Source organism: Canis lupus, chromosome 1, assembly GCF_048164855.1.
Source record: "Canis lupus baileyi chromosome 1, mCanLup2.hap1, whole genome shotgun sequence".
Lineage (NCBI taxonomy): Eukaryota > Metazoa > Chordata > Mammalia > Carnivora > Canidae > Canis > Canis lupus.
In genome coordinates, this window is record NC_132838.1 from 101,529,074 (window position 1) to 101,552,265 (window position 23,192).

A 23,192-nucleotide genomic window follows, 5' to 3' on the forward strand; every position below is an offset into this window, starting at 1 on the left:
AGATCGTGACCTGAGCCCAAATCAAAAGTCGGAATGCTTAACCAACGAGGCACCCAGGCGCCCCTTCTGCCGCAGTTTTACCTACAGCCATCCAAACTGGAAGCAATTAAAATATCCATAAACACATGCATACATAAATAGTGCATTGTCGATAAAACATACTTCTCAAAGATACAAAGAATGGACTGCTCATATAAGCATCATAGGTGAACTTTAAAAGGAGTATGTCACATGAGGGGACCCAAGGAAAAGGACGACGAAACGCTTTAAGACTTCATATAAATTCTAGAAAATACAAACTTATCTAGTATAATGAAAAGCAACTCAATGCCTGCCTCCAGGAGAGATTATTAAAGGTCACAAAGTAAATGTGGGTGTGATGAAAAGGCTGATTAATCATGATTGATGGCTTCATGGGTTTATGTGAATGTCAAAATGTCAAATTGCAACAATTTAATGATGGACACTGAACGCCATTTACACCTTATTATAACTTAAGAAAAGTATATGATTCAAGTTGTCTGGATTCCATACGCTTTAGAACAAGTTTGCCACCATAGTGACTCCACCGTCTGTCTCCTCATCAGAAGGAACTTGCCTCAGTGGTAGCAAAAATAGGTGAGCAGTGAAGGTGTTTCCAGTTCATTAAACAGGGATACTGGCTGAGTCACAAAGACCTCATTGCTGCACTAAGAGATCTCTCCTGTCTCTGTCCTGTTTTGCTGCCACGCACAGTAATGGCCTTTGGACAGCCCAGAGGCACCAAGGAATCCACAAAACCTTTAGAGTATTTTTTCTGACAGGTCCTCAGCTACACAGGATAGATCCTTCTGGAGGTCCTGAGAATTTCTGAACCTGCCCATCCTTCATAGTCCTGGTGCCTAAACATTGTGCATGCTCTTCTCAAAGAGGCACATTCCAACCACTTTCTTGGTCTCCTGCACTATTAATCCAGTGTTTCTGGGACCATGATCATTCCCCTGGCATTACACTCTCAAAACTAGTGATGTTACCCTTCAGAATTCAGGATACCAAGACCCGTGGCTCTGCTGCTGGGCCTGGGGAATAGATTTCCTTCACCAGCGCTGAGCACCATGCCATCCATACCCCCCGTGAACAAGAGAACAGGATCACGTTGCTCAGAAGCACTGAAGGTTGTCAAATAACCAACAACTGCCTCCTCTTTGAGTTGAAATGCCAACCCCACAAAACATCCTGGCATCCAACTAGAAGTTAGGACCACAGAGCCCTGTAGTCTTTCCTTAAAGGCTCTGAGCAGCCAAAGGCTTTGAACAGCTATCTTCTGCCATCATACAGTCCCTTCTGAGGTACACAACTCTGTTCACCCCTTCATGCTAGCAAATAGTTGCTTTCAACACACACACACAGTGAACAGACTCCCCAAGATTAATGGTGGCTTAGGGCGGCCCGGGTGGCTCAGCAGTTTAGCACCGCCTTCAGCCCAGGGTGTGATCCTGGAGACCCGGGATTGAGTCCCACGTCAGGCTCCCTGCATGGAGCCTGCTGCTCTCTCTGCCTGTGTCTCTGCCTCTCTCTCTCTCTCTCTTTCTCTCTCTGTCTCTCATGAATAAATAAATAAAATCTTAAAGAAAAAAAAAGTAAAGACACAAAAAAAACCAAACAAACAAAGATTAATGGTGGCTTAAACAATACGATCTTTACTGTCACAGAGCACGAGCGATGGGAGGCAGACTGTTCCTGGGTTGGTGACTTGGAGACTGGGGGATTGCATCATCATAGAGTTTCACAAGGACCACAATGTCCCCGAATAATGTAGTCCACCTTTTCAAATCACCAGTAATCCTCTAGGACAAAACTGGGTGAGATCCATGCCTTCTCTTCAGGGAGGAAAAATAGGAAAGGAGTCAGCGCTCAGGCAACTCATTAGTCATCCAGCAATTGCCCTGACACTGGGGGATGGCCCTGGGCAGGTTGGAAAAGTACGATGCAGCTGCCGCACACCTGGGATTTATACAGATGTTTGAATGCGTGAGCTTCAACACAGGCAAATGGCACCCTCACAAGGGATCTCTTCCAGTGTTGTTACATTCCACTTATAAATACCTGCACATTTAAGGTAGTTCTCCCATCTGCAATTTGTGATATCCTCTGAGGTGAGTCCTTCGGGTGAAGGCTCTCCCAGAGTCACTGCATTCAGAAGGCCTTTCACTACCACGAGTTCTCTGGAGTGCAATGAGGCTAGCCTCTGGTTGGCCACTTCCCACAATTGCCACCACATTCACAGGCTTTCATTTAAGGAGATAACGTGGTGTTGTAAGAGCTTGGACTTCTAGGTAAATATTAGCCTACGTTCAAATACTCACAAAGCCTTTTTCAATGTGAAAATTTGAATGGTCACTGAAATGGAAGACACGTCAAACGTTTCCCAAAGTCACTGTACTCCTAAAGCCTTTATCCAGTGTGCACTTTTCCGTGCTTAATGAGGCTGGAACTATGGCTAAAGGATTTGCCACATTCGTGGCACCTGTAAGGTCTTTCTCCAGTGTGAATTCTCCTGTGTTTAATGAGGCTGGAGTTTTGAGTGAAGGATTTTCCACATTCACTGCACTCATAAGGTCTCGATCCAGTGTGTACTCTCTGGTGTTTGAGAAGACTGGAACTGTAAGTAAAGAATTTCCCACACTCGCTGCACTCATAAGGCCTTTCTCCCGTGTGAACTCTCCGATGTTGAAGCAGCGCAGAGCTTTGGCTAAAAGATTTCTCACATTCGCTGCACTTATAAGGCCTTTCTCCACTGTGAACTCTACGGTGTTCAATGAGGCTGGAGTTTTGAGTGAAGGATTTTCCACATTCGCTGCACTCATAGGGCCTTGATCCCGAGTGAACCCTCTGGTGTTTAATGAGACTGGAGTGGTAGGTAAAGAATTTCCCACATTCACTGCACTCATAAGGCCTTTCTCCAGTGTGAACACTGCGGTGTTGAAGGAGTGCAGAGCTTTCACTGAAGGATTTCCCACATTCACTACACTCATAGGGCCGTTCCCCAGTGTGAATTCTCCGATGTTTAATGAGGTTGGACTTGTTGCTAAATAATTTCCCACATTCAGCACACTCGTGAGGCCTTGCTCCAGTGTGAACTCTCCGGTGTTGAATGAGGCTAGAGCTCTGCCTGAAGGACTTCCCACATTCCCCACACTCGTAAGGCTTTTCCCCAGTGTGCACTCTCCAGTGGTCACTGAGGCTGTAGCTTTTGCTAAAAGATTTACCACATTCACTGCACATAAAGCATCTTTCTCTAGAGAGGTCTCTCTGGGGATGAACAAGTGCATGTGTGCAAGTGAAGTCCTGCGTGCCTTTTCCCCAGTTGTGTTGTGCTTTCCTTCCACGAGAGGATGCCCCGTACTCGGTTCTCCTGCATGACTTCTCCCTGGCGTGTGTGGCCTGATGCTGGAGCAGTCTTGAGGTGGCCAAGCTGTCCCTCACAACCTCCCCACAGGAAAAAGGTTTCCCTGATACACAGAATTCATTGTCCTTCACAAAAGAGGCTCTGCCCATGCTGCTTCTGAAGCATTTCTCTCCAGTGTGCTGCTTCTGGTGCTGAAGGTTTGCACCAAAATACCACTGTTTCTCACAGGCCCCAATCTGGTAGTGATTCTGTCCACAAAGTGTTGCCTGGTGCTCAGTGGAGAGCAAAATGTCTCTCAGGTCCTGGCCACACACCTCACGAGGATGGGCCTCTTGGGGAGACACAACTGCCTTCAAAATCCTGACCTGTGACACTCCTTGCACAGACACTCTCTGCTCAGGGACCTCCTCATCTTCTGCTCCAAGCCTACAACCTGAAAGCAAGAAATGCTGGTGAAGTGCATGCTGCCTTTGGTGGGAGGGGGCAGCTCCTATACGAGCTACAAATGTGTGTCTAACAAACCCAGGAACCAGTGAATGGGATTGTTTGCAGGACTGGGGAGATGGTTCAGGTTGAGGATGGGGCTGCTTAGCAGTGGCAGGCACAAAATGAGCACAAAGAGCACAGAATGGGAGAGGCCTCATGAGGTGAAGGATGCAAGCATGTGGTGTGACACAGAGGAGAGAGATGGTCTGCAATTCATTCCTCTGCAAATAACTTTCCAAAGAAACGTATCTCCTACTGACACACCTATTCCATGCAGAAGGGTGTGTCAAGACCCAAGGAAATAGAACTGGAACCTGGCAGGCGGTGTTCAAGGACTGCTTAAGAACACAGGCATACCTCTTGACATACAGCAGCCAATGTGCAAAGTACTGTTGGTGGAGTGGCAGGAAAAACAAGTGAGATATGGATCCCAGAAATGTGAGGTTCACCTCAGGCCAGAAGCAAGAGTGACAAGTAACAGACTTGACAAGTCGGCAAAGTGCCAAGAAAGGGAAAGAAAAGATAGAAATGAAATGTGGACTCTGGCATCAAAATACTAGTCAAACAGAATGGGCTTCTGGTATGACCTGAACACACAGCATCTCCCCCAGGTACCACTGCAGGCCCGGCTTCCTCTGAGCCATCATGTTGTATGTGGGTCAATGTACCCACTGTGAACCACCACAGGCTCTCCAATCCAACCCCACGCCCATAATCAGCAAGTACATGGCAACTTTATGATACAAGTGCTAAGGAAAAGACAGGACAGATGAGCAGCCATCAGTATCCCAGAACAACGCAGCACACGACAGCCCATGGCAAAGAGAACTAAATAGTCCCCAGAGAAGTCTGGACAGGGTTTCTCTCACGAGAACAGCCCATGCTCCATAGAAGTAGTAACTTTGTCAAGAGACAGCAAGTCCTGACATAGGCAGGCACGAGGAAGCCTCAGCTAGAGAAAAGCAGCAGACCTGGAGCATGCAGATATCCTGCATCTAGACAAAGTCACCCAGTCAGGGAGAGGGCAAGAAAGCTGATATCCATTAGGTTCACTGCAAGACTCCTGACCCCGATTCCTTCCCTGAAAGGCAGCAGGAAAGCTAGTGTTGGGGCGGCTGCTCAAGGAAGGAAGGCAGTTCACTGACCTCAGCCTTAGCAACTACAGCACCTACCCATAGAACGGGGGAAGGAAGCAATGCTCATGGCCCCTGTGCAAAGACAGACTGCTCCTGGGGACAAAGGGAAGGGCAGAGACTAGCTCAGGGCACAGGGGTGGGGTTGAGGGTCTTACCCAAGGAGGTTATAAGTGCCAAGTTCTCCAGCATCACATCCTGGTACAGACATCTCTGAGCCTCATCAAGGAGACCCCATTCCTCCCAGGAGAAGTACACGGCCACGTCTTCAAAGGTCACCCTGCCCTGGCATGATGGGGACAGATGAAACCACAAAAAGCCCCTCTCCCAAGAACCCATTTCCCTTTTCCCACCCACATCTACCCTATGCCCATCCCCCCCCGATCTCCCCATCTGACAGGAGAAACCAGGCCCCAGTGCCTGGGTGCCATGGCACCACTGTCTCCTCATGGGCCCACTGATCACAGGGCCCGCCGACACAACAAGAGGCAGGTGGACACTAAGTTGCAGACCTGGCACAGAAGGATCCTCCCGGCCACCCAGGCTATTCCGCTGAATACCAGGGCCCTGGCATCACCAGGCATACTCCCTCTCCAAGTACACAACACTCTTGAGACTGGAGCCCAAGGCCACATGCCTATGGTCATCACTGCCTCACTGTCCCACACCACAGGAATCTCCCTGGCCTCCCCCCATGTTACTTGTATTTTAATCACCTCCTCTTCAACCCACTGGTGAGTGCAGGAGTCTCATCTTAGGGTTATGGGGATGGCCAAACACACGACACCTGACCCTGTACAGAGGAGACGGATAGCACTTTATTAATCATGTATATTCACAGCCTGGGAGAGGAGGACACCACACCCCACACAGGCCCACATGGGGGTGGCACTCTCAGAAAGAGTGAACAGCCGGGAGCTGTAGGATCTGAGCTTTGTGGGATCAAGAGGGTGAGGTACCTCCTGGTTCCTGTAAGAGGATGTGATTGGCTTTTCTGAATAACTCCATGGGCTGGTAGGGAACTGAAACCCATACAAAGGATAAGCAGGGGGATGCCTGGGTGGCTCAGTGGTTGAGCGTCTGCCTTTGGCTTAGGTCGTGATCCTGGGGTCCTGGGATCGAGTCCATAGGAACTGGGATCAGGCTGCCCACAGGGAGCCTGCTTCTCCCTCTGCCTATGTCCCTGCCTCTCTGTCAGTGTCTCTCATGAATAAATAAATAAAATCTTTCCAAAAAAGAAAAAGGGTGGGTGGGTGGGTGGGTGGGTGGGATAAGCAGGAAACACACCTTTGATGAAAGGCTGTTTCTTTAGGAGACCTTGCCAGTGGCAGAAGAGCGGGGAGAACTTATACTCACACCATGAGTTCCTCCACCTTTCACCAGACATAAAGTCATAACAGGGAACCTGTTATGTTTTAGGAACCGTATGTAGATCTCAAGATACCTCCTCTCAAAGTCCTCCTCCACCTGTACTGCACTTGTTGTCCCCTCAGCAATCACAATCTCCCTCTGTCCTGACCCTCATCCAAAGCCAAGGTTGCTGGGTGGCCTACCCCAGGCTTAGTGACTCTCACAGGTGATCACATCAGCACATTACACATGACCTTATTCCTCCAGGATGAAATACCCCAGGCCCTACTAAAGTCCTCACAAAACCCTGGTGGAGTTCAGAGTGGAGAAGCACTAGCGCAGTGCTGAGTGTCATCATCTTGTCTTAATTCCTCCTCAGCTCCGGATCCCTCTTCTGTCTACTCTTCTGCTGGAAACCTTGGCCACCTGCCCAGGTATCCAGTCTTGGACGCACTCTTCCTTCATGGCCACTCACATCTCTCATCGCTGAAGTCATACAATCAGCTAAGTATCCAGTCCTGGTTCCCTTTCCCCCCTCAACTTCCTGGCACCAGAAGAGCTTTATCACCATAACCAGAAGACTGCTCTTCACAAATGTGTCTCATGGCTCACTCACCCGGGGCCACACAGGAGCCATGATGGTTTTAGATGTCTCTCTTCTGAACCCCTCCCCAGATTTCCAGACCTGTGTGTTTGACTGCTCACTTAATGCATCCACTCAGTGCTCTCCAAAACATCTCCCACCAACATCACTCATCTCAGTTGATGGAGCTTCCATTCCTACAGCTGCTAAGAAAAAAACCCCTAGAGATAACCCCTGAATCCTCCATTTCACCCTGTCTCTGTCCACATAGAAAATACAGTTGTCACTTTTTAAAACACATATCCAGAATACAATGACATCGAACCCAGCACTCTGGTCCAAAACCCCTCACCTAGCCTATGACAGGAGCCTCCACCCTGATCGTCCTGCCTCCTCCCTCAGCCCATAGTCTATACTTCATGCTATGGCGGGATGGAGCCTATCAGGACCTTGGTAATACCACATGGCTGCTCATATCCAAGCCTCCCATTACCACCAGAGGACACACCCAACTTCCCAGGCAGTTATTCCAGTCCTGATTCCTGTCCGCCTTCCTGCTCTTTGCTCCCACCCTTAAGAAAAAAGAACGGTGGTTTCCTAGACAGTTCCAGCTGAGTATTAATTCAAGCATGTGCACACCGTGTTTGATGCTCCTGGGATAACCGTGCACACACCGGTTGTCAGAATGGCACTTCAGAGTCCCGGGACACAACAATGCAGAAGACAAGCGGGTGGGGGTCAGGTCAGGGCCAGTGAAGGCGTGGGCCACCTCCCACTTGTTCGTGTCGGCTCCATAAGCGCTTCTGCAGCCGTGGGAATTGGGGAGAGTCCAGCCTTTGACCGAGTCCACGGCGGGTTCCACGGACTCAAAGCTCCCTGTACCCTTGCCCGGCCCGGAAGACCAGGCCTGCGCTGGCAGGCAAGCTGTGTGCCTCAGCGCTCACTACCGCCCCTTAGGTGTGCCCCTCCCCTGCAGCCCGCTCCAGCCCGCCAGCGCGCGTGCCGGCGCTCACACACTGGGCCCCCGCCCACCCGCGCCTGCCTCTGCGGGACACGGGAGCCTGGGCCGCAGGGACGCGAGCAGACGCCCGGCGCTCCGGCCTCGAGGATTTGCGGCGGGGGGTGGGGGGTGGGGGGGTAGGGCGGGCAGCGCGGGGAGGGCGAGGAGGGCCCAGGGGACGAGCGTTTACCTGCGTCGGGGCCCTGGACGCCGCCGCCGTCATCGGACTCGGGGTGGGGAGCGGACAGCCGGCCCGGGGGTCCCTGTTCTGTCCCCGGCGCGGGGCAGCCCGGGCGGCGTTTCCGAGCCGCGGACTCGCAACCGTGCAGCAGGGTCAGCGGCTCCTCGGGCCCCTTCTGTTGCGTCAGATCAATCTGAACGCAGAACGCCAGAGACTCTCACCAGGTGAGCCCTCAACAAGAGCAGCTGTCATGGCCGCCCTGAGGAGACAGCAGGAAGTCCCGCCCTCGCGATGGGGCCACACGCGGAAGAGCCTCTCTTTAAGTTCTCATTGGAGAGCGACGCTGCCACTCGACTCCGGGCATTTTGGGTAAAGTAGTCTCCGCTTTTACGAAGGCCGGGGTCAGGGACATCTGGCAGGTAAGGCCCGAGTCCTGCAGGTTAGTGCGTCTGAAAAGGCCGATTCTGTTGTTCTTCGCTTCCTCTTTGAGAGAATGTTATCATAGTCTTGCGCAGTGGTCTCTGCCACTGATCACCCAAATGTTTGGATACTTATTTCAGACCCAGCGAAATTCGCGGTCTCTTGGAGGCCGAGAATATTTCTGATGATCCTAAAGGCTACAAACCAAAGAAATACATCATTCCATAGCGTCTTTACGTCACAAGATGTCCTCGCTTAGTGGAAGTTAATATACATTACCTTATTTCAATTAGTATCTCATGGTCCCATTGGTGACTGTGTCACGCCTCAACAATATAGGCAGGTGGGCCGACAGATGGCACCTAAGCTCTGGCCCTGCCATTCACTGCCACAACACCCCCTCTTTCCAGGCAGTGCTCCTGGGGTTCATCAGGTCGCCTTTCCCAGACACCTCCATTACGTGGGCTCACCTTTACTGTTATGCCAGTATGGGGGTCCTGGGTCATGAGTGCGCAGACCCTTTCCGTGGGCACATTACTCTTGCTGCCACACCTCTCGCAACTGCATTCCCACAGCCACAGCTCCTCCTTGCCCTACATCATACTTATCTCCTCCACCTCTCTAATTATTACTCAGCATACATTGCCCAGAATACGCTTGGCAGATTCAGACAGGATCAAGTACTATCCCAGACTATGATTTCCCCATTGGCAGAGGCAGCCATGAGTCCTATCAAGAAGGCCTCCCTCCCTGTTCCTTGCTTCAATGTCGTTAACCAAGAATCAAATCAGATTCAGATCCCGATGGCTCTCCTGCGGTTGTCCTGCACTTGATATCCCCTCACCAACCTTCGGAGTCCTTGGTTGGAGCAGGGCAGAGAGGAGGGGGATTCTGGGGGTGGGGCGATCCCTATCCTGTCCTGGAGTCAATCACCTTGATCCTTACCTGGCACTATGGAGAAAACCAGGAGGAGAATGGGGGCGGTCCTGCCCTAACATCATTCCTAGGCAGGGAATTGCCCCTCTGCTGGGCTTACATTGGAGCAACTCACCTGTCCTTGGACCAGTGTTTTCTGGTTAATATAGGTCCCATTACTCCAGGGGCCTGTTGAGAAGGATGTCCTTAGTGTCATGTGCGGGAAAAGAAGAGGTCTTGGGTACCATAAGGGGCACTGGAAATTGCAGGGATTTCAAGGCAGAGGGCTGGGGACTTTGTGTTTTCTTAGAAGGGCCACAAGCATAGTGCAGGGGAGTCATGTCTGCAATTCATCACATATATGTAGAGATAAAGGGGATGCAAATGTTTTCTGCTACCCGTCCCAAGTTCTCAGACTTTTTTTTTTTTTTTTTTTAAGATTCTATTCACTTATTCATGAGAGACACAGAGAGAGGCAGAGAGGCAGAGACACAGGCAGAGGGAGAAGCAGGCTCCATGCAGGGAGCCCGACGTGGGACTCGATCCCGGATCTCCAGGATCAGGCCCTGGGCTGAAAGCAGCGCTAAGCTGCTGAGCTACCCGGGCTGCCCCTCTCCTCAGACTTTTATAACAAAAGACATTAACAAAAGAAAACCATAAGTTTATTAGTATGTATATCTCATATGTACATGAGAGAGAGTCTGGGTTGAATAACTCAAAGACATGGATTTGTTTTCAGTCTTACAGAACATCTTTAAGGAACAGTACAATATTAGAGAAGTAGCAAGACAAGGGAAAAGTACCTGAGTCTCTAGGGGTGGCATATTGTGGGAAGGCAAGCACAGATAGATAAAGGATAGTTAGTAAGGTGTGTTTTGTAAATTCCTATGGTGCTGTCGCCAGGCTGATAAGGGTCTAAAGTTGTCTTTGGTGATTAAATTTAGTCCTAGTAAATTTCTTTCCAGCTTTTAGGCAAATAGGAGGAGAGCATAGTGTTTTTCTGGTTTTTGCTGCTGCTTATTGCCTTTAGTTCAAAATAATTCTGTGATGAGTGATAATGTGGAGTTACATGAAGAGGACCTGTAGTTCCACTGATGGAGTCAGATCTTCACACAGGAACTAAATAAATGATGAAGAGAATGTCAAAGAGCCCTAGGGATCCTGAAAAAACAAAAGCAAAGCAGAGGGAAGACCCTAGAATTTGGGGCAACTTTACACTGGGCAACCTAGGAAGGGCTCTAAGAGAAGAGGATATGGGAGTAGTCTGGAATGAAGTGAAGGAGGGAACCCATATGGACAACAGATGAATAAAATATTTAAGTCTTGATGGTGATTGGCATTACAATAAGAGAACACAGGGCCTCTCGGCCATTTACATCCAAAGAGACACCTCATTTCTGCAATTATTGTAGCCCAACAGTTTAGTGGACTCACTTTCCAAAATCAAGTAATTGCCTTAAACAGGAAAATGGATTGTTATGGATTTGTTGGTGTATTTCAAATCCAACCATTTATGACTAAGTCAAGTTGTTGCTCCAGACAGTTGTTGTGACACGCTGTGCACAAACGCCCAGTTAGCCTGAAATCAGACTGCGCCTGTGCATGGTAGCTAGAATAGCATGCATAGTGATATGTACAGTTCTTAGAAATCCATGCCTATTCCCAGAACCCCACTTGAATAGTCCACACCCAAATAATAACCACCCTTAAGAATCAGAGCCCTGTATGTACCTGGCATGGCTCAGATCTTCCCGAGTGGGCGCATACTCAGTGTCCCTTGGAGTGTGTACTTTCACCTTGCAATAAAGCTTTTTCTGTCATACTTTACTGTGACTCATCCTTGAATGCTTTCTTAGTGGGGGAAGTCAAGAGCCTGGCACTAGCTGGTGGTTGAGGTCTCAGGGCCCAAGAACTCCCCTAGTTTCCAGTAAGGAGGGAGATTGTCAGTATTCCCATTCTATACTCAAGAAAATATATAGCAAGGGCAGTGAGGAGATTTACTTCAGGTCACAGCCCTGGAGAAGGGCCCAAGTAGAATGCACTTTGAGGTCTCTGGTCTCTGCAGCTCTGCTCTTCTCTGTGGCTCCCTCCATGCAAATGACACAGGGTCAGTGGGATTCTGAGAAATTACACTTTATACTTCCACACTGTATCTCATTGGATTCCTGAAGTGGGAACCTCCCCATATCATATCACCTCTGGCCTGGATTTAGTACATTAGTTTGGAAGTGACCCTCCACGGTCCCCAGACTCAACATCAAGGAGAGAGAAAGATGAAGTGTCCAGGAAAAACCTTCCTCTGTATTGGGGCACAAAATACATATGGGTGGGGGTGGAGGTCTAGCGGAAAAGGGCCTGGGAAACCCTCCACTCATCCCACCTGTGCTTCGCTATCAGTGCTACTACTATTGGCATAGGAGCTTGTAGCCAGAGGGGATCATGAGAGGTGGCAACCAGAACAGGTGGCACAGCCTCAGCAGGATCCAACCCAGGTCCTACAAAAGAATAGAGATTGGTTTCTTTCTCCTTACTCCTCTTCCCTGCTCACTCTCAAAGAGCAGCCTTGTTGAAACACAATACAACGAGATGGGATGACTCAAAAAATGTTGTCCCAAGCATCCAGAAGGACAGATATGCTATGGGCTGAGATTTTGAGGCTGTGTGTGGAGGAGATTTGGAGGAGCCATCAGGGCTTTTTAAAAAATATATTCCATTTTAGATATCTATTAGACCATGAGGTAGAATTTCAATACATAAGAAATAGGGAGAAGATCTTGAAATAAATTTCAGAACTCTATTTAGATTAGATATACTCTGTTTTAGCTTTTCTCTTTTTTTCTTTTGTCTTTCAATTTCTTTTTCTTTTATTCTTCCCTACTCCTCTTCCCTCTTTTCCCCATTTTTTATCCCAAAAGCCTACCGCACCCAGTTTTACCAGGTGATCTCCCATCCAGATACTAACCAAGGTGGTACTAAAGCAGGATGGGCCATGGTTAGACGAAATGGGACACTTTCAGGGCAATATGACCATAGACTAGGTCTATTTTCAATAATAGCAGAAACAAACTTCAGGGCTGAATGGAAAGTGCAATGAAGAAAACTTGTCCTCCCATTTGTAAACTCTATTAACCACAGGTTATTAGGGAGCCCCCAAACAAACCATGTTTAGGAGTAGATGTCAGGTAATTTCTAGAAATTGATATCTGATAAAAGTCAGTTACTAGTTAGTTGGGAATTGATTTTTTTAAATAAGGCTATTAAAATATATGGAAATTTCACTGACAGCATTAAGGGGATATTTTCAGCTCCCATCTTAGAACTTAAAGTAAAAACATTTTTAGGGGCGCCTGGGTGGCACAGTTGGTTGAGTGTCTTGACTCTTGGTTTCAGCTCAGGATCATGAGATCAAATCCCTTGTCAGGCTCTGAACTCAGGGCGGAGTCGGTTTGCGATTCTCCCACTCCCTCTGCCCCTCTCACTCATGCTCGCTCTCTCTCGCTCTCTCTCAAAAGAAAATAAATAAATCTTTAAAAAATATTTTAGCTTTCATCTTAGAGGTAGTAAATAAGGGTTCAAACATGAAGACAGACGATTTTCCTATATAAATGTATTAGAATAGATTTTTACAGTCTTGAACTGGACAGCTCATCATTAAGTGTTAATAGGAAGCCTTAAGTTTTACTGGCATACTCAAATCCATAAAAGTAAAAATTCAGTTAAAGGTGTACTATAGGGCAGCCCGGGTGGCTCAGTGGTTTAGCACTGCCTTCATCCCAGGGCCTTATCCTGGAGACCTGGGATCGAGTCCCACGTCAGGCTCCCTGCATGGAGCCTGCTTCTCCCTCTGCCTGTGTCTCTGACTCTCTCTCTCTCTCTCTCTCTCGCTCTGTGTCTCTCATGAATAAATAAATAAAATCTTTAAAAAAAAAGAAAGTAGACTGTAACAAAATATAACAAAAACAAACTAAAAATAAAAATGTAAAAAAATTTATATGTGACAGTATGTAATGGACTGTGCTAATTTCAATGCTGTAACTAATCACATTGGTTAAAGAGCAAATAAAACAGGCAATGTAGAGATGGCTCAGCGGTTGAGCGTCTGCCTTCAGCTCAGGGTGTGATCCTGAGATCGAGTCCTGCGTGGGGCTCCCCGCAGGGAACCTGCTTCTCCCTCTGCCTATGTCTCTGCCTCTCTCTCTCTGTTTCTCTCATGAATAAATAAACAAAATCTTTAAAACAAAAACAGGCAATATATATGAATGGTAATCCTTGAAGAATAATGATAAACACATGAAAAATTTCTAAGAAATGATCAAAATATTAACTAGATTGAAAATCATGTATATTTGAAATTCAAATATAACATGTTCATTTGCTGAAATTCTATTATGGCTTAATTTCCTCTAAAAGAAATTGTGGGGACGCCTGGGTAGCTCAGTGGTTGAGCGTCTGCCTTTGGCTCAGGGCGTGATCCCAGGATCTGGGATCAAGTCCCACATCAGGCTCCCTGCATGGGGCCTGCTTCTCCCTCTGCCTGTGTCTCTACTTCTCTCTCTGTGTGTCTCTCATGAATAAATAAATAAAATCTTATTTAAAAAAAATAATAAATAAATAAAAGAAATTGTGCATAAACATTCTTGTCTTAAAAACAAAACAAAACAAAAAAACAATGGGCTGCCTGGGTGGCTTAGTGGCTTAGTTGGTTAAGTGTCTGCATTCAGCTTAGGTCATGGTCCCAAAGGCCCCTCATTGGGCTCCTTGCTCAGTGGAGAACCTGCTTCTCCCTCTCCCTCTGCCCCACCCCCTGCTTGTACACACGCGCGTGGGGGCTCTCTCTCTCTCTCTCTCTCTCTCACGAGTAAATAAAATCTTTAAAAAAAGAAACAATAATTCACCATTTGTACTGTACAATTTGCAGTACTAAAAGTGGCCAGAAAAGTTAAAGATCTTTGAAAACCATTCAGAGAGTGGAATACATAAATAGACATATGATACAATTACCTAATCTTGTGTTATTGTTCTTTTTAAAACTCAGTAACATTTTAAAGTACTGTTTTTCCAGGATATTAAATTTAGAAACAGGGATCCCTGGGTGGCGCAACGGTTTGGCGCCTGCCTTTGGCCCAGGGCGCGATCCTGGAGACCCGGGATCGAATCCCACGTCGGGCTCCCGGTGCATGGAGCCTGCTTCTCCCTCTGCCTGTGTCTCTGCCTCTCTCTCTCTCTCTGTGTGTGACTATCATAAATAAATTTTAAAAAATTAAAAAAAATAAAATAAATTTAGAAACAGTTGAAACAAAGCACTGGTGGGTTTCTTGCACTTGTATTGACTAGTAAGCTTTTTGAAACAAATGGAGCCAATGAATGAATTTAACAAACAGGTCAGGTAAAGGCAAGTCAATGGATATTTTACTGAATGTTTGTAAATGAGGGAGAAAATGTGTCTTGTAGATTCTCACGAATTTAAACGTTCATTCCCTTGGGTTAGGAGGTTGGAGGGAGGAGTGGCTAAGTGTGTCAGACGGAACTGTTAAGAAAAGAAACAAGAGGCCCCAAAGGGAGTCACATGCCCTAAGCCCATGTCATCAAACTAGGACTTAATACCTAACTTAATCATGATTTCAACTTCTCACACTTGTGGAACCTTAAAGCAGACAATCTGGAATTACCTCATCAGCACCAGTGAGGCCCAACAGACTTGTGCTCCCCAAAGGAAAATGATCTTGCCTGAAACAATCTACTCTTTGCTAGTAACTTCCTTGTCCCACCCCTTCTGCCTATAAAAGTTTTCCATTTTGTATAGCTCCTTGGGGCTCCTTTCTATTTAAGGATGGGACGCTGGATGGGACGCTGTCAGATTCATGAATTGCTGAGTAAAGCCAATTAGATCTTTAAAACTTACTCAGTTGAATTTTGTTATTTAACAGAGCAAAACCTTAAATGTACACACAGATGAATTTGTTTAACATTTTATAAATCCATTTGTAATTGAAATCAGACATTTAAGAAATTGTGAGTGGAATGAAATACATAATAGACTAGAACTGTGAAGCAAAAGAAAGGGAAAGGGAAAAGTGTAGGCCTAAGTTGAACATGAAATCATAGAATGAATTGAAGTAATGACAGTCAGTAAATGTAATGTGGAAATTAATGGTTTATTTGATTCAGAGAGCACATAATGATGTTATCAGATTTGGGTCCTTGTACCCAGAGATGGTAGAAATGAGACTGTGTCCACAATTTAAAAGCAGAGTCAAGGCTTTATTGGGGCACCAGCTGCAGTTGAAGGGAGACACAGTCACGAAAATGTGTCACATTGGCTCCTGGAAAAATAGGCAGGGAAAGTTTTAAAGGACCCGAGGTGAGAAAGGAGTGACGGCTAAGCATGTGGGGTGGGGAAATACAGGGAATTGGGAGCGAGTGCAAGCACAGTTGACAGAACGTGCTTCCTTTTATTTTTTTTTTTTTTAAGATTTTATTTATTTATTCATGAGATACACAGAGAGAGAGGCAGAGACATAGAGGGAGAAGCGGGCTCCTCGCAGGGAGCCAAATGTGGGACTTGATCCTCGGACCCAGGATGGCACCCTGAGCCAAAGGCTGACGCTCAACCGCTGAGTCACCCAGGCATCCCAGAACATGCTTCTTTATACACGTATGTTTCTTTTGTGTGTCAAGTCTCCACCTCTGGCAATGACGTTTAGCATTGTAATGAGGGGGAAAGTTCGTGAAAGGTCAAATTTGGCAGCCATCACATCTCATACTAGTTTGAACAGGTCTGGGATTGCTCTTTGGCTGTTGCTTTGCTCTGCAGGAGCAACGATAACAGCTGGCAGGAGATGTCCTCCAGAACTCCCGCTAGGCCAGGGTCTCAGAGGTTCACAGAAGGCCCCTCACTGGCGTTGCTTCTGGCCCACAGGCCCTCTGCGGCACTCTGCAGACACACCCTCCCTTCCCCTTTGCTGAGGGCCTCCACTCATCTTTTCATGGGGACCTAATGCTGATGGGCTCTCTTGAGGATCATTTCATTTTAACAGCCTGCAAACCATACAGTGTGCAGAGACTATTCCACTTTTCAAAGGAGGGATCTAGCTCTCGGAGAGGGCAAGGGACTTCCACAGGGCAGCACAGCTGCTACATCCCTGAGCTGGGGACGGTCAGCCTACACCATGCTGGACCCTCTCACCCTGTTCGCCTCTGTTCTCCTTTGGAAATTGCCCAGGACTCGGGCCAAGACACTCAGACACCTCACCTGCCAGACTGTCCATGGAGCCTGACCCACCAAGTAACCCTACCCTGACATCTCCACCTGAGACTCTCCGGGTCATAAGTGTCACTGTAGACCATCCTGTCCCCTCACCACCATTGGCAATAATTCCTCCCCGCGGAGGGAGGAAGCCTAAATATGGCTTCTAGGTGGCCGCTCCACCTTGTGCCCCCATACTGAGCTGTCACCCAGTTATCACTGTCACTATTATGGGTGCTGTGTGGCCCTGAAGAACTGAGAGCAGCCACTGAGGCCTTCACATATCCCTGCCCGCAGCTCTTGCAGGAGACCTTAGCGCTTACAGTTCTCCCTCACCATTGTTGGTAAATTGCAAATTGTCCAAACAGTGACTGCCAACCTGCTAGAAAGTTCCCATCCCTCCTGTAAAGCCTGTAAACCTCCCACCTTCCTCTCCCAACTAGACTGAGGCTTCTTAGCCCTGGGGGCAAGCATTAACCTGTAATGAATTCTGGGCCCCAGCTGGTTTTTCCCCCACCACCTGTAAGTCTTCAAACCTGTGTGAGCCTCCGGGCTGTACCAAGGTGTGCACCCAACTTTCTGTTCTGACTCCCACCAGCGCGTCATCAAATATGCAGAGATGGGATAGGTTGTTTTCTCTAAGCTAGACTATCTCTACACCCATCCCCCTCATCACACTTGGTCTGTGGGGACTACACAATTCTGTGTTGTTTGGGTGTCCCCATGACATGCCTGTCTCATGAGTCTCTGAGTATTTGTGCATTTATGTTGCCAGGCTTGGTGAGGTCTGGAAGGGTCCCCAGCACAGGAGCTTCTGTCCCATGGAGTTGGGGGTGTGCCTCCCTCCTGGCACGTGGGTGTTCACCAAGTTCTCCAAACTCTGTGGTATGATTGATCATTAACTCAATCTCTAGCTCCTCTCCACTGTGGATAGGGATGAACGTCCTAAACGTCTACTCATGGATTAGTCTTTCTGGAGACCAGCCCCCATCCTGAAGCTACCCGGGAGTTGCCTCACTGAAACAAAAGACACTCCTATCACCCAGGAAATTCCAAGTGATTTTGGGGTTCTGTATCAGGAACCAAGGTCAAAGACCAAATATTAGAACAAAAGATGCTTCTAGTGCTCTCATCACTTAAGAAGTTACAAGGGTTTTAGGGGCTCTGTGCCTGGAACTAGGGACAGAGACCCACATATATATTTTCTGTTATTTCACAACCTGCCTCACAGAGGTCTTTCCAAACAAAAGGTTTCCCTTGTACCAAGAGGTATGTGCAAGAATATTCACAATAGGAAACACCTGGAGACAGCCCAGGAAAGAGGATGGATCAGTGGGCTTCTCCACACAGTGGAGCATTGTCTGCAGCCCCATAGTCCTCTGCACTATGAATGTAGTGAGAGAAATGTCACAATATACCTCACAGAATACCCCCTTCCATGATTGAAGCCATTTTCACATGGTACCTTCTAGTTTCTCAATGTGATTGAGTCCCAGTTTCCTAGTGGAAACCAGCTCACAAATGTATTCCAAGTAACCAACATAAATGCTCTTGCCTCAGCTGTGCACAGCATCTTTTCATTTCCTCCAAAGTGCCCTTTCAAACTAGTTCTGCAAATGAGCTCCTCATCCTCCCCCCCCCACCACCACCACCCCATACCTGCCATCTCTGGAAAAAATGAACAGAAAGCATTTGACCTTTTTTGGTATTTGTCAATAAAATAGCATTCTCAAACTTTCAATCACCAATCATATCAGATGGAGTTTAGCCATTAATATATCAAGTGAATTAAAGAAATATAACATTTGAATATAGAAGTTCCCTTTTATAGACTAAGGCCTATTTCTGGGTTTGTGCCCCTGCTCTGCACCTTTTTAAGTGCATGTGACCCAGTAAAGATAAAGTGTGTGGACAGAGGCAGGGGAGCAGGAGGGAAAGCATCACTTGACCACTGGAAGCTGGTGTTTGTGTCCTGGAGTTGAACTTTCATGGATTTTAAGGAATAAACACCAACATTACACATTCATCCATTTATTCAGCAGGTTATTTATTGGTTATTTGAATTTTTTGTCAGCCACTTTTCTGGGCACCTGAGATACACTCCAGTGAACGAACAGAAATTCCTCCTTAAACTTACATTTTAGTGAAGAAAATAAATGGAAAATATAATCAGGAAATTATATGTTCTAAATAGGGAGGTGCTATGGAAATATACGTATTTGCATACATATTCACATAGCATTACACTGAGGCTACAGCTGAGGAAGCTTCTGATGTGGAAGGAGTACCTTTGACGGCAATTTTCTGGTGAGTCCTCAGGTGGCGGTGGTAGGTGGATGACTGGCGGTAGCTTCTCTGGCAAAGCGCACATACATAGGGCTTCTCACCCGTGTGGATTCTCTCATGGGCCAGAAGGTTGGTTTTGTGGCTGAAGGATTTTTCACATGTGCTGCACCTGAAAGGCTTCTCTTCTGTGTGAATCTTCTGATGCACGTGTAGGTCTGACGCTTGGAAGAAGCCTTTGTTACACTCAGCACAAATGAATGTCCTCTCATTGTTGTGTCTTCTCTGATGGGCTTTTAGCTGAGAGAAATACCTAAAGATCCTGGGACATTTTTCACATCTGTAGGAGTTTTGGGCGTCACGGAATCTTTCTTGGTGTCCCCCACATGTGGAATTCCCCTCGGTTTTTTGGTGGGTAGAAACAGGGTCAGGGGTGACTGCGGTTGACCGAGAGTGAAACCCTGGTGCCCCCTCCATCAGGACATCTTGATATGGGCGTCCTTGCAGGCACCCTTCCTGGGAATTGGACGTACCTAGACCCGGTCTTCCAGGGCTGAGCAGATCCTTCAAAGAAACACTGTCCTCTTCAGGGTGAGGACAGTCCTCCTCATGGACAATGAACAGGGAAGGTACTGCATTGCCTTGACTAGTAGTACCGTCATTGTGATAAATGTTGTAGCCATTTGCTTTATCTCCTGTGGGGGATAAAACAACTCAGTGAAGTTGTACCCAAGAAGGAGTCCACACACAACATCCCTCTGGTACCTTGGCTTACCCCACTCACCTTGTCCTGTTTCCAGGGAAGTATCTTGGGAAGTCCAGGAGGGTGTCCCCATGTTCTCTTCTGTTGGGGTTCCTGCTGACAATTGTTTCATGAAATGAACGATGACTTCTCTTAAGGGCATATTCTCAGAAAAGAGGGCGTCCTGGCCCTTCATGTGGACGTGGACCTGTTATTAAAAGAAAAAAAGATAACTGTAATATATTCTTTTTTTAAAAAAGATTTTACTTATTTATTCATGAGAGAGAAAGAGAGGCAGAGACAGGCAGTGCTATAAGCAGGCTCCATGCAGGGAGCCCGATGTGGGACTTGATACTGGTATTCCAGAATCATGCCCTGGGCCGAAGGCAGGCGCTACAGAGCTGAGCCACCCAGGGATGCCCTATGTATTCTTTATTGATGTGTCTTCCCTAATAAAAAAGATGAATGCTAAGGCTTTGAGGGAAGATCCAGCACTTGTCAAGGTGTTTCTCCTCATCCTTGAGGTTTTGCCCAACTGACAACTTCTTGCTGAGTTTCTGTACCACCTCTCCAATGAAACTCAATGAAATAAATTAATATATTGGTTCCTATTCTTTCCCACTGAAAGAATGACTATAACCCCTTATTTTTACTCACTTATTCCTAAGTTTTCCCTCCTCGGTGAGGAGGAGTGATCTGACAACTGCATCTATAATAACTTATTTTCCTACTTCCAGTATCTCCTACTGACTGCTTATTCCTGACTCTTTTTGGCCCCTCCCTCTAGGGGAAAAGAATCTTCTACTCACTAAGCCAGGTGGCTTCACAGAACTATCACTCAGATCTTCCATGAATTTCTCCAGGTTCCTGCCACTTGATTCCCATTTATTCTTCAAAGTAGACCGATCACTGCAATGTCTATTGATCATAAACTGTTCCAAGACCACTTGAAAAATAATTTCATCCTTGCTGTGTTTTTCTGGCTGCAGCCAGAAGTAAAATGATTTATAGAGTCTTTGCAGTTCCTGCTTTGCATGTGAGTTGTTGCCATTTTGAAATAAACTGTTCTGAGTGTCCTTGAACTCAGAAATCTCCTCTGCCTCTTGGAGAGCAGGTCTTTGGCTGGGCTTAAAGTCTTTATTTTTTGACCCAGGATCATCCATGGATGGTTCACACAGAAATAAATCCAATCTTAGTAATATTTATCAGAGATGCAAATTCCTGGATGCAGTTTGTGAAGTCCTGTTTCTGGAGATCTGTTTCAAAACAAAATCAGGGAATCCATTTGATATTTCTGTTCTCATTTTACTATTTAGATAACAGATGTTGCATAGAGTTGATAGTGGTGGATGCTTAAAAACTATAAACTACAAAGAAGAGATATTTAATTGTATCACTGGAATAATTTAAAAAAGCAAAAAGAAAATATAAATTTCAGACCCATATTACTTCATAGGTGAATTTTATGAGACATTTAAGAAAGACATAATGTTAGTCTTAGATGAGCATATAAAAAGACACTCCTCTTTTAGTTAATGAGGTTAATTAATTAACTAACCTTACGGATAAACCATACTAGTACATTAAATACTAGCCAATAATTCTTATGAGCATAGATATCTGAAAATCAAACTCAGTCATATATAAGGAAAGTAATACTTCATGAATAGGTGGATTTTATCTTCTATATACAATTTGGGTTAAATCTCAAAAAGCAGTGTAATTTATCACATTACTGAATTTAAAGAATATGCTTTCATCTTAATAGTAGATATATTTAAAAAGCTTAATAAGAAATCAGTGCTCAATTTTGAGAAAGGTATTTAGTAAAACCAGGAGTAGAGAGGAGCTTCCATTGTGTAATAAGGCATTTACAAAATGACTATAGAAAAATTCTTATGGCACCTCGGTGGCTCAGTTCCTTAAGGGTCTGCCTTCAGCTCAGGTCATGATCCCAGGGTCCTGGGATGGAGCCCAACATCAGACTTCCTGCTCAGTGGAGACCCTGCTTCTCCCTCTTCCTCTGCTGCTTCCCCTGCTTGTGCTCTCTCACTGTTAGGTAAACAAATAAAATCTTAAAAAAAAAGAAAAAGAAGTCTTCTTAAAAATTTTGCTCTTGGGATTTGGTTTTTCCCATAATTTGGCTATAATACCGAATCAGTATTTTTGTATCCTTTGGGTAAATACCTAGTAGTACAATTGCTGGATCAGAGGATAGTTCTATTTTTAACTTTATGAGGAGCCTTGGTAGTATCTTCCAGAGTGGCTACATCAGTTTGCATTCCCACCAGCAGTGTGAGAGGGTTCCTTTTTTCCGCATCCTTGCCAATACCTGTTTCCTGTGGTTTTTTCCTTAAAGATTTATTTATTTATTCATTAGAGATACAAAGAGAGAGAGGCAGAGACAAAGGCAGAGGGAGAAGCAGGCTCCACGCAGGGAGCCCAATGCAGGACTTGATCCCAGATCCCGGAAGGCGGATGCTCAACCACTGAGCCACCCAGGCATCCCTAATGCTAAGGTCTTAATCACAGTGCTCCACAGCAGTGTCCCTGTGGGATTGAGTATTTGTCTGCAAGTGTGACCATGCGGTCTATTTGTGCCTGGGGTGGTCTTGAAAAAGAGAACTTGTGGGGAGGCCCAGATGAAGAGATCTGCAGAGGAAAAATAAGGCCAATGTACCTGGATATAGAGAACCAGCCATGACAGCTAAGAATAGAGGGATGAGATGACCCAGGTAAGGCCTCATGAGACCAGGAAGGACTCAGTAGTTTTTCCTGAGGGCAAGGGAATGTAAAATGGCATGTGACAAGATTAGCATTATACTAAAGTCATCTGGATTAGGAAAAGGAAAATATGTATTCCATTTTCTTCTGTGTGGTTCTTCTGGATTAATCTTTATTTCATCTATAGATGGGATCAACATGATTAATCCTATCAGACTACCAGATGAGATATTTGGTAATTGACATTTTTAATCTCTACTCCATGGGGCTCAAATTCAACCCTGAGATCGAGTCACACAGTCTACTGACTGAACCAGCCAGGTGCCCCTAATATGAAATTTTTAATAAAATAAATACAGATCTGTGAATTACTTACCATCTAAGATTAAAAAGGACACAAAAATAGATTACATAGAAAATAGATTTAGTGCCTGGGTGGCTTAGTCAATTAAGTATCTGCCTTCAGCTCAGGTCATGATCCCAGGGTTCTGGGATTGAGCCCCGTGTTGGGCTCCCTGCTCAGTGGGGAGTCCCTCTCCCTGTGCTGCTCCCCTTGCTTATTTTCTCTTGCTCTCTGTCAAAATCTTTAAAAAAATAAAAAAAAAATAAAAAAAATCTTTAAAAAAATAGATCTAGTTTTTTTAATTGGGGTATAATTGGCATTCCACATTATTAGTTTGAGGAGTACAACATAATTCACTATTTGTTTATACTGTGAAATGATCACAATAAATCTAGTTA

General features: G+C 46.1%; 2 protein-coding genes and 1 long non-coding RNA gene across 6 annotated transcripts in view; 1 reads left to right on the top strand and 2 right to left on the bottom strand.

Annotated features, from left to right (window-relative positions):
* Positions 1 to 1,652: 1,652 nt before the first annotated feature.
* On the bottom strand, positions 1,653 to 8,405 carry LOC140632343 (zinc finger protein 814-like). 3 transcript variants are annotated; one of them, XM_072824339.1, is made up of 4 exons: positions 8,131 to 8,404; positions 5,724 to 5,800; positions 5,166 to 5,292; positions 1,653 to 3,821 (listed from the first exon to the last, which is right to left on the bottom strand). In XM_072824339.1, exons 3-4 carry the CDS (start codon positions 5,197 to 5,199, stop codon positions 2,434 to 2,436), a joined length of 1,422 nt encoding a protein of 473 aa, XP_072680440.1. In that variant the 5' UTR covers positions 5,200 to 5,292; positions 5,724 to 5,800; positions 8,131 to 8,404; the 3' UTR covers positions 1,653 to 2,433. The 3 variants fall into 3 exon arrangements, with proteins under 3 accessions (XP_072680440.1, XP_072680382.1, XP_072680517.1); XM_072824281.1 differs by lacking the exon at positions 5,724 to 5,800 and having other exon boundaries at positions 8,131 to 8,405; XM_072824416.1 differs by lacking the exons at positions 5,166 to 5,292; positions 5,724 to 5,800 and having other exon boundaries at positions 8,131 to 8,403.
* On the top strand, positions 8,108 to 13,539 carry LOC140634240 (uncharacterized). The gene is made up of 2 exons (XR_012031768.1): positions 8,108 to 8,540; positions 9,896 to 13,539. It is a non-coding gene; the product is annotated as an uncharacterized lncRNA (long non-coding RNA).
* A 5,195-nt stretch (positions 13,540 to 18,734) lies between these two features.
* Positions 18,735 to 23,192, bottom strand: part of ZSCAN4 (zinc finger and SCAN domain containing 4) — a 94,059-nt gene continuing 89,601 nt past the window's right edge. The window contains exons 1-4 of one of the 2 annotated variants that reach the window (XM_072826277.1): positions 21,633 to 21,779; positions 20,537 to 20,983; positions 19,770 to 19,935; positions 18,735 to 19,680 (exon numbers count right to left, since the gene is read on the bottom strand). In XM_072826277.1, the coding sequence (XP_072682378.1) occupies positions 18,944 to 19,680; positions 19,770 to 19,935; positions 20,537 to 20,890 (1,257 nt within the window). In that variant the 5' untranslated portion in view covers positions 20,891 to 20,983; positions 21,633 to 21,779 and the 3' untranslated portion in view covers positions 18,735 to 18,943. Of the gene's footprint in view, positions 19,681 to 19,769; positions 19,936 to 20,536; positions 20,984 to 21,632; positions 21,780 to 23,192 lie in introns of those variants that run through there. The other variant, XM_072826213.1, reaches the window with a different exon arrangement.

Excerpts from the sequence above, each read along its gene's own strand:
- LOC140632343 (XM_072824281.1), bottom strand. The coding sequence starts at position 8,163 with ATGACGGCGGCGGCGTCCAGGGCCCCGACGCAG. Across the intron at positions 5,293-8,130 it reads CGTCCAGGGCCCCGACGCAG|GGCAGGGTGACCTTTGAAGA; the intron begins GTAAACGCTCGT and ends CCATCATGCCAG. Across the intron at positions 3,822-5,165 it reads GGCACTTATAACCTCCTTGG|GTTGTAGGCTTGGAGCAGAA; the intron begins GTAAGACCCTCA and ends TCTTGCTTTCAG.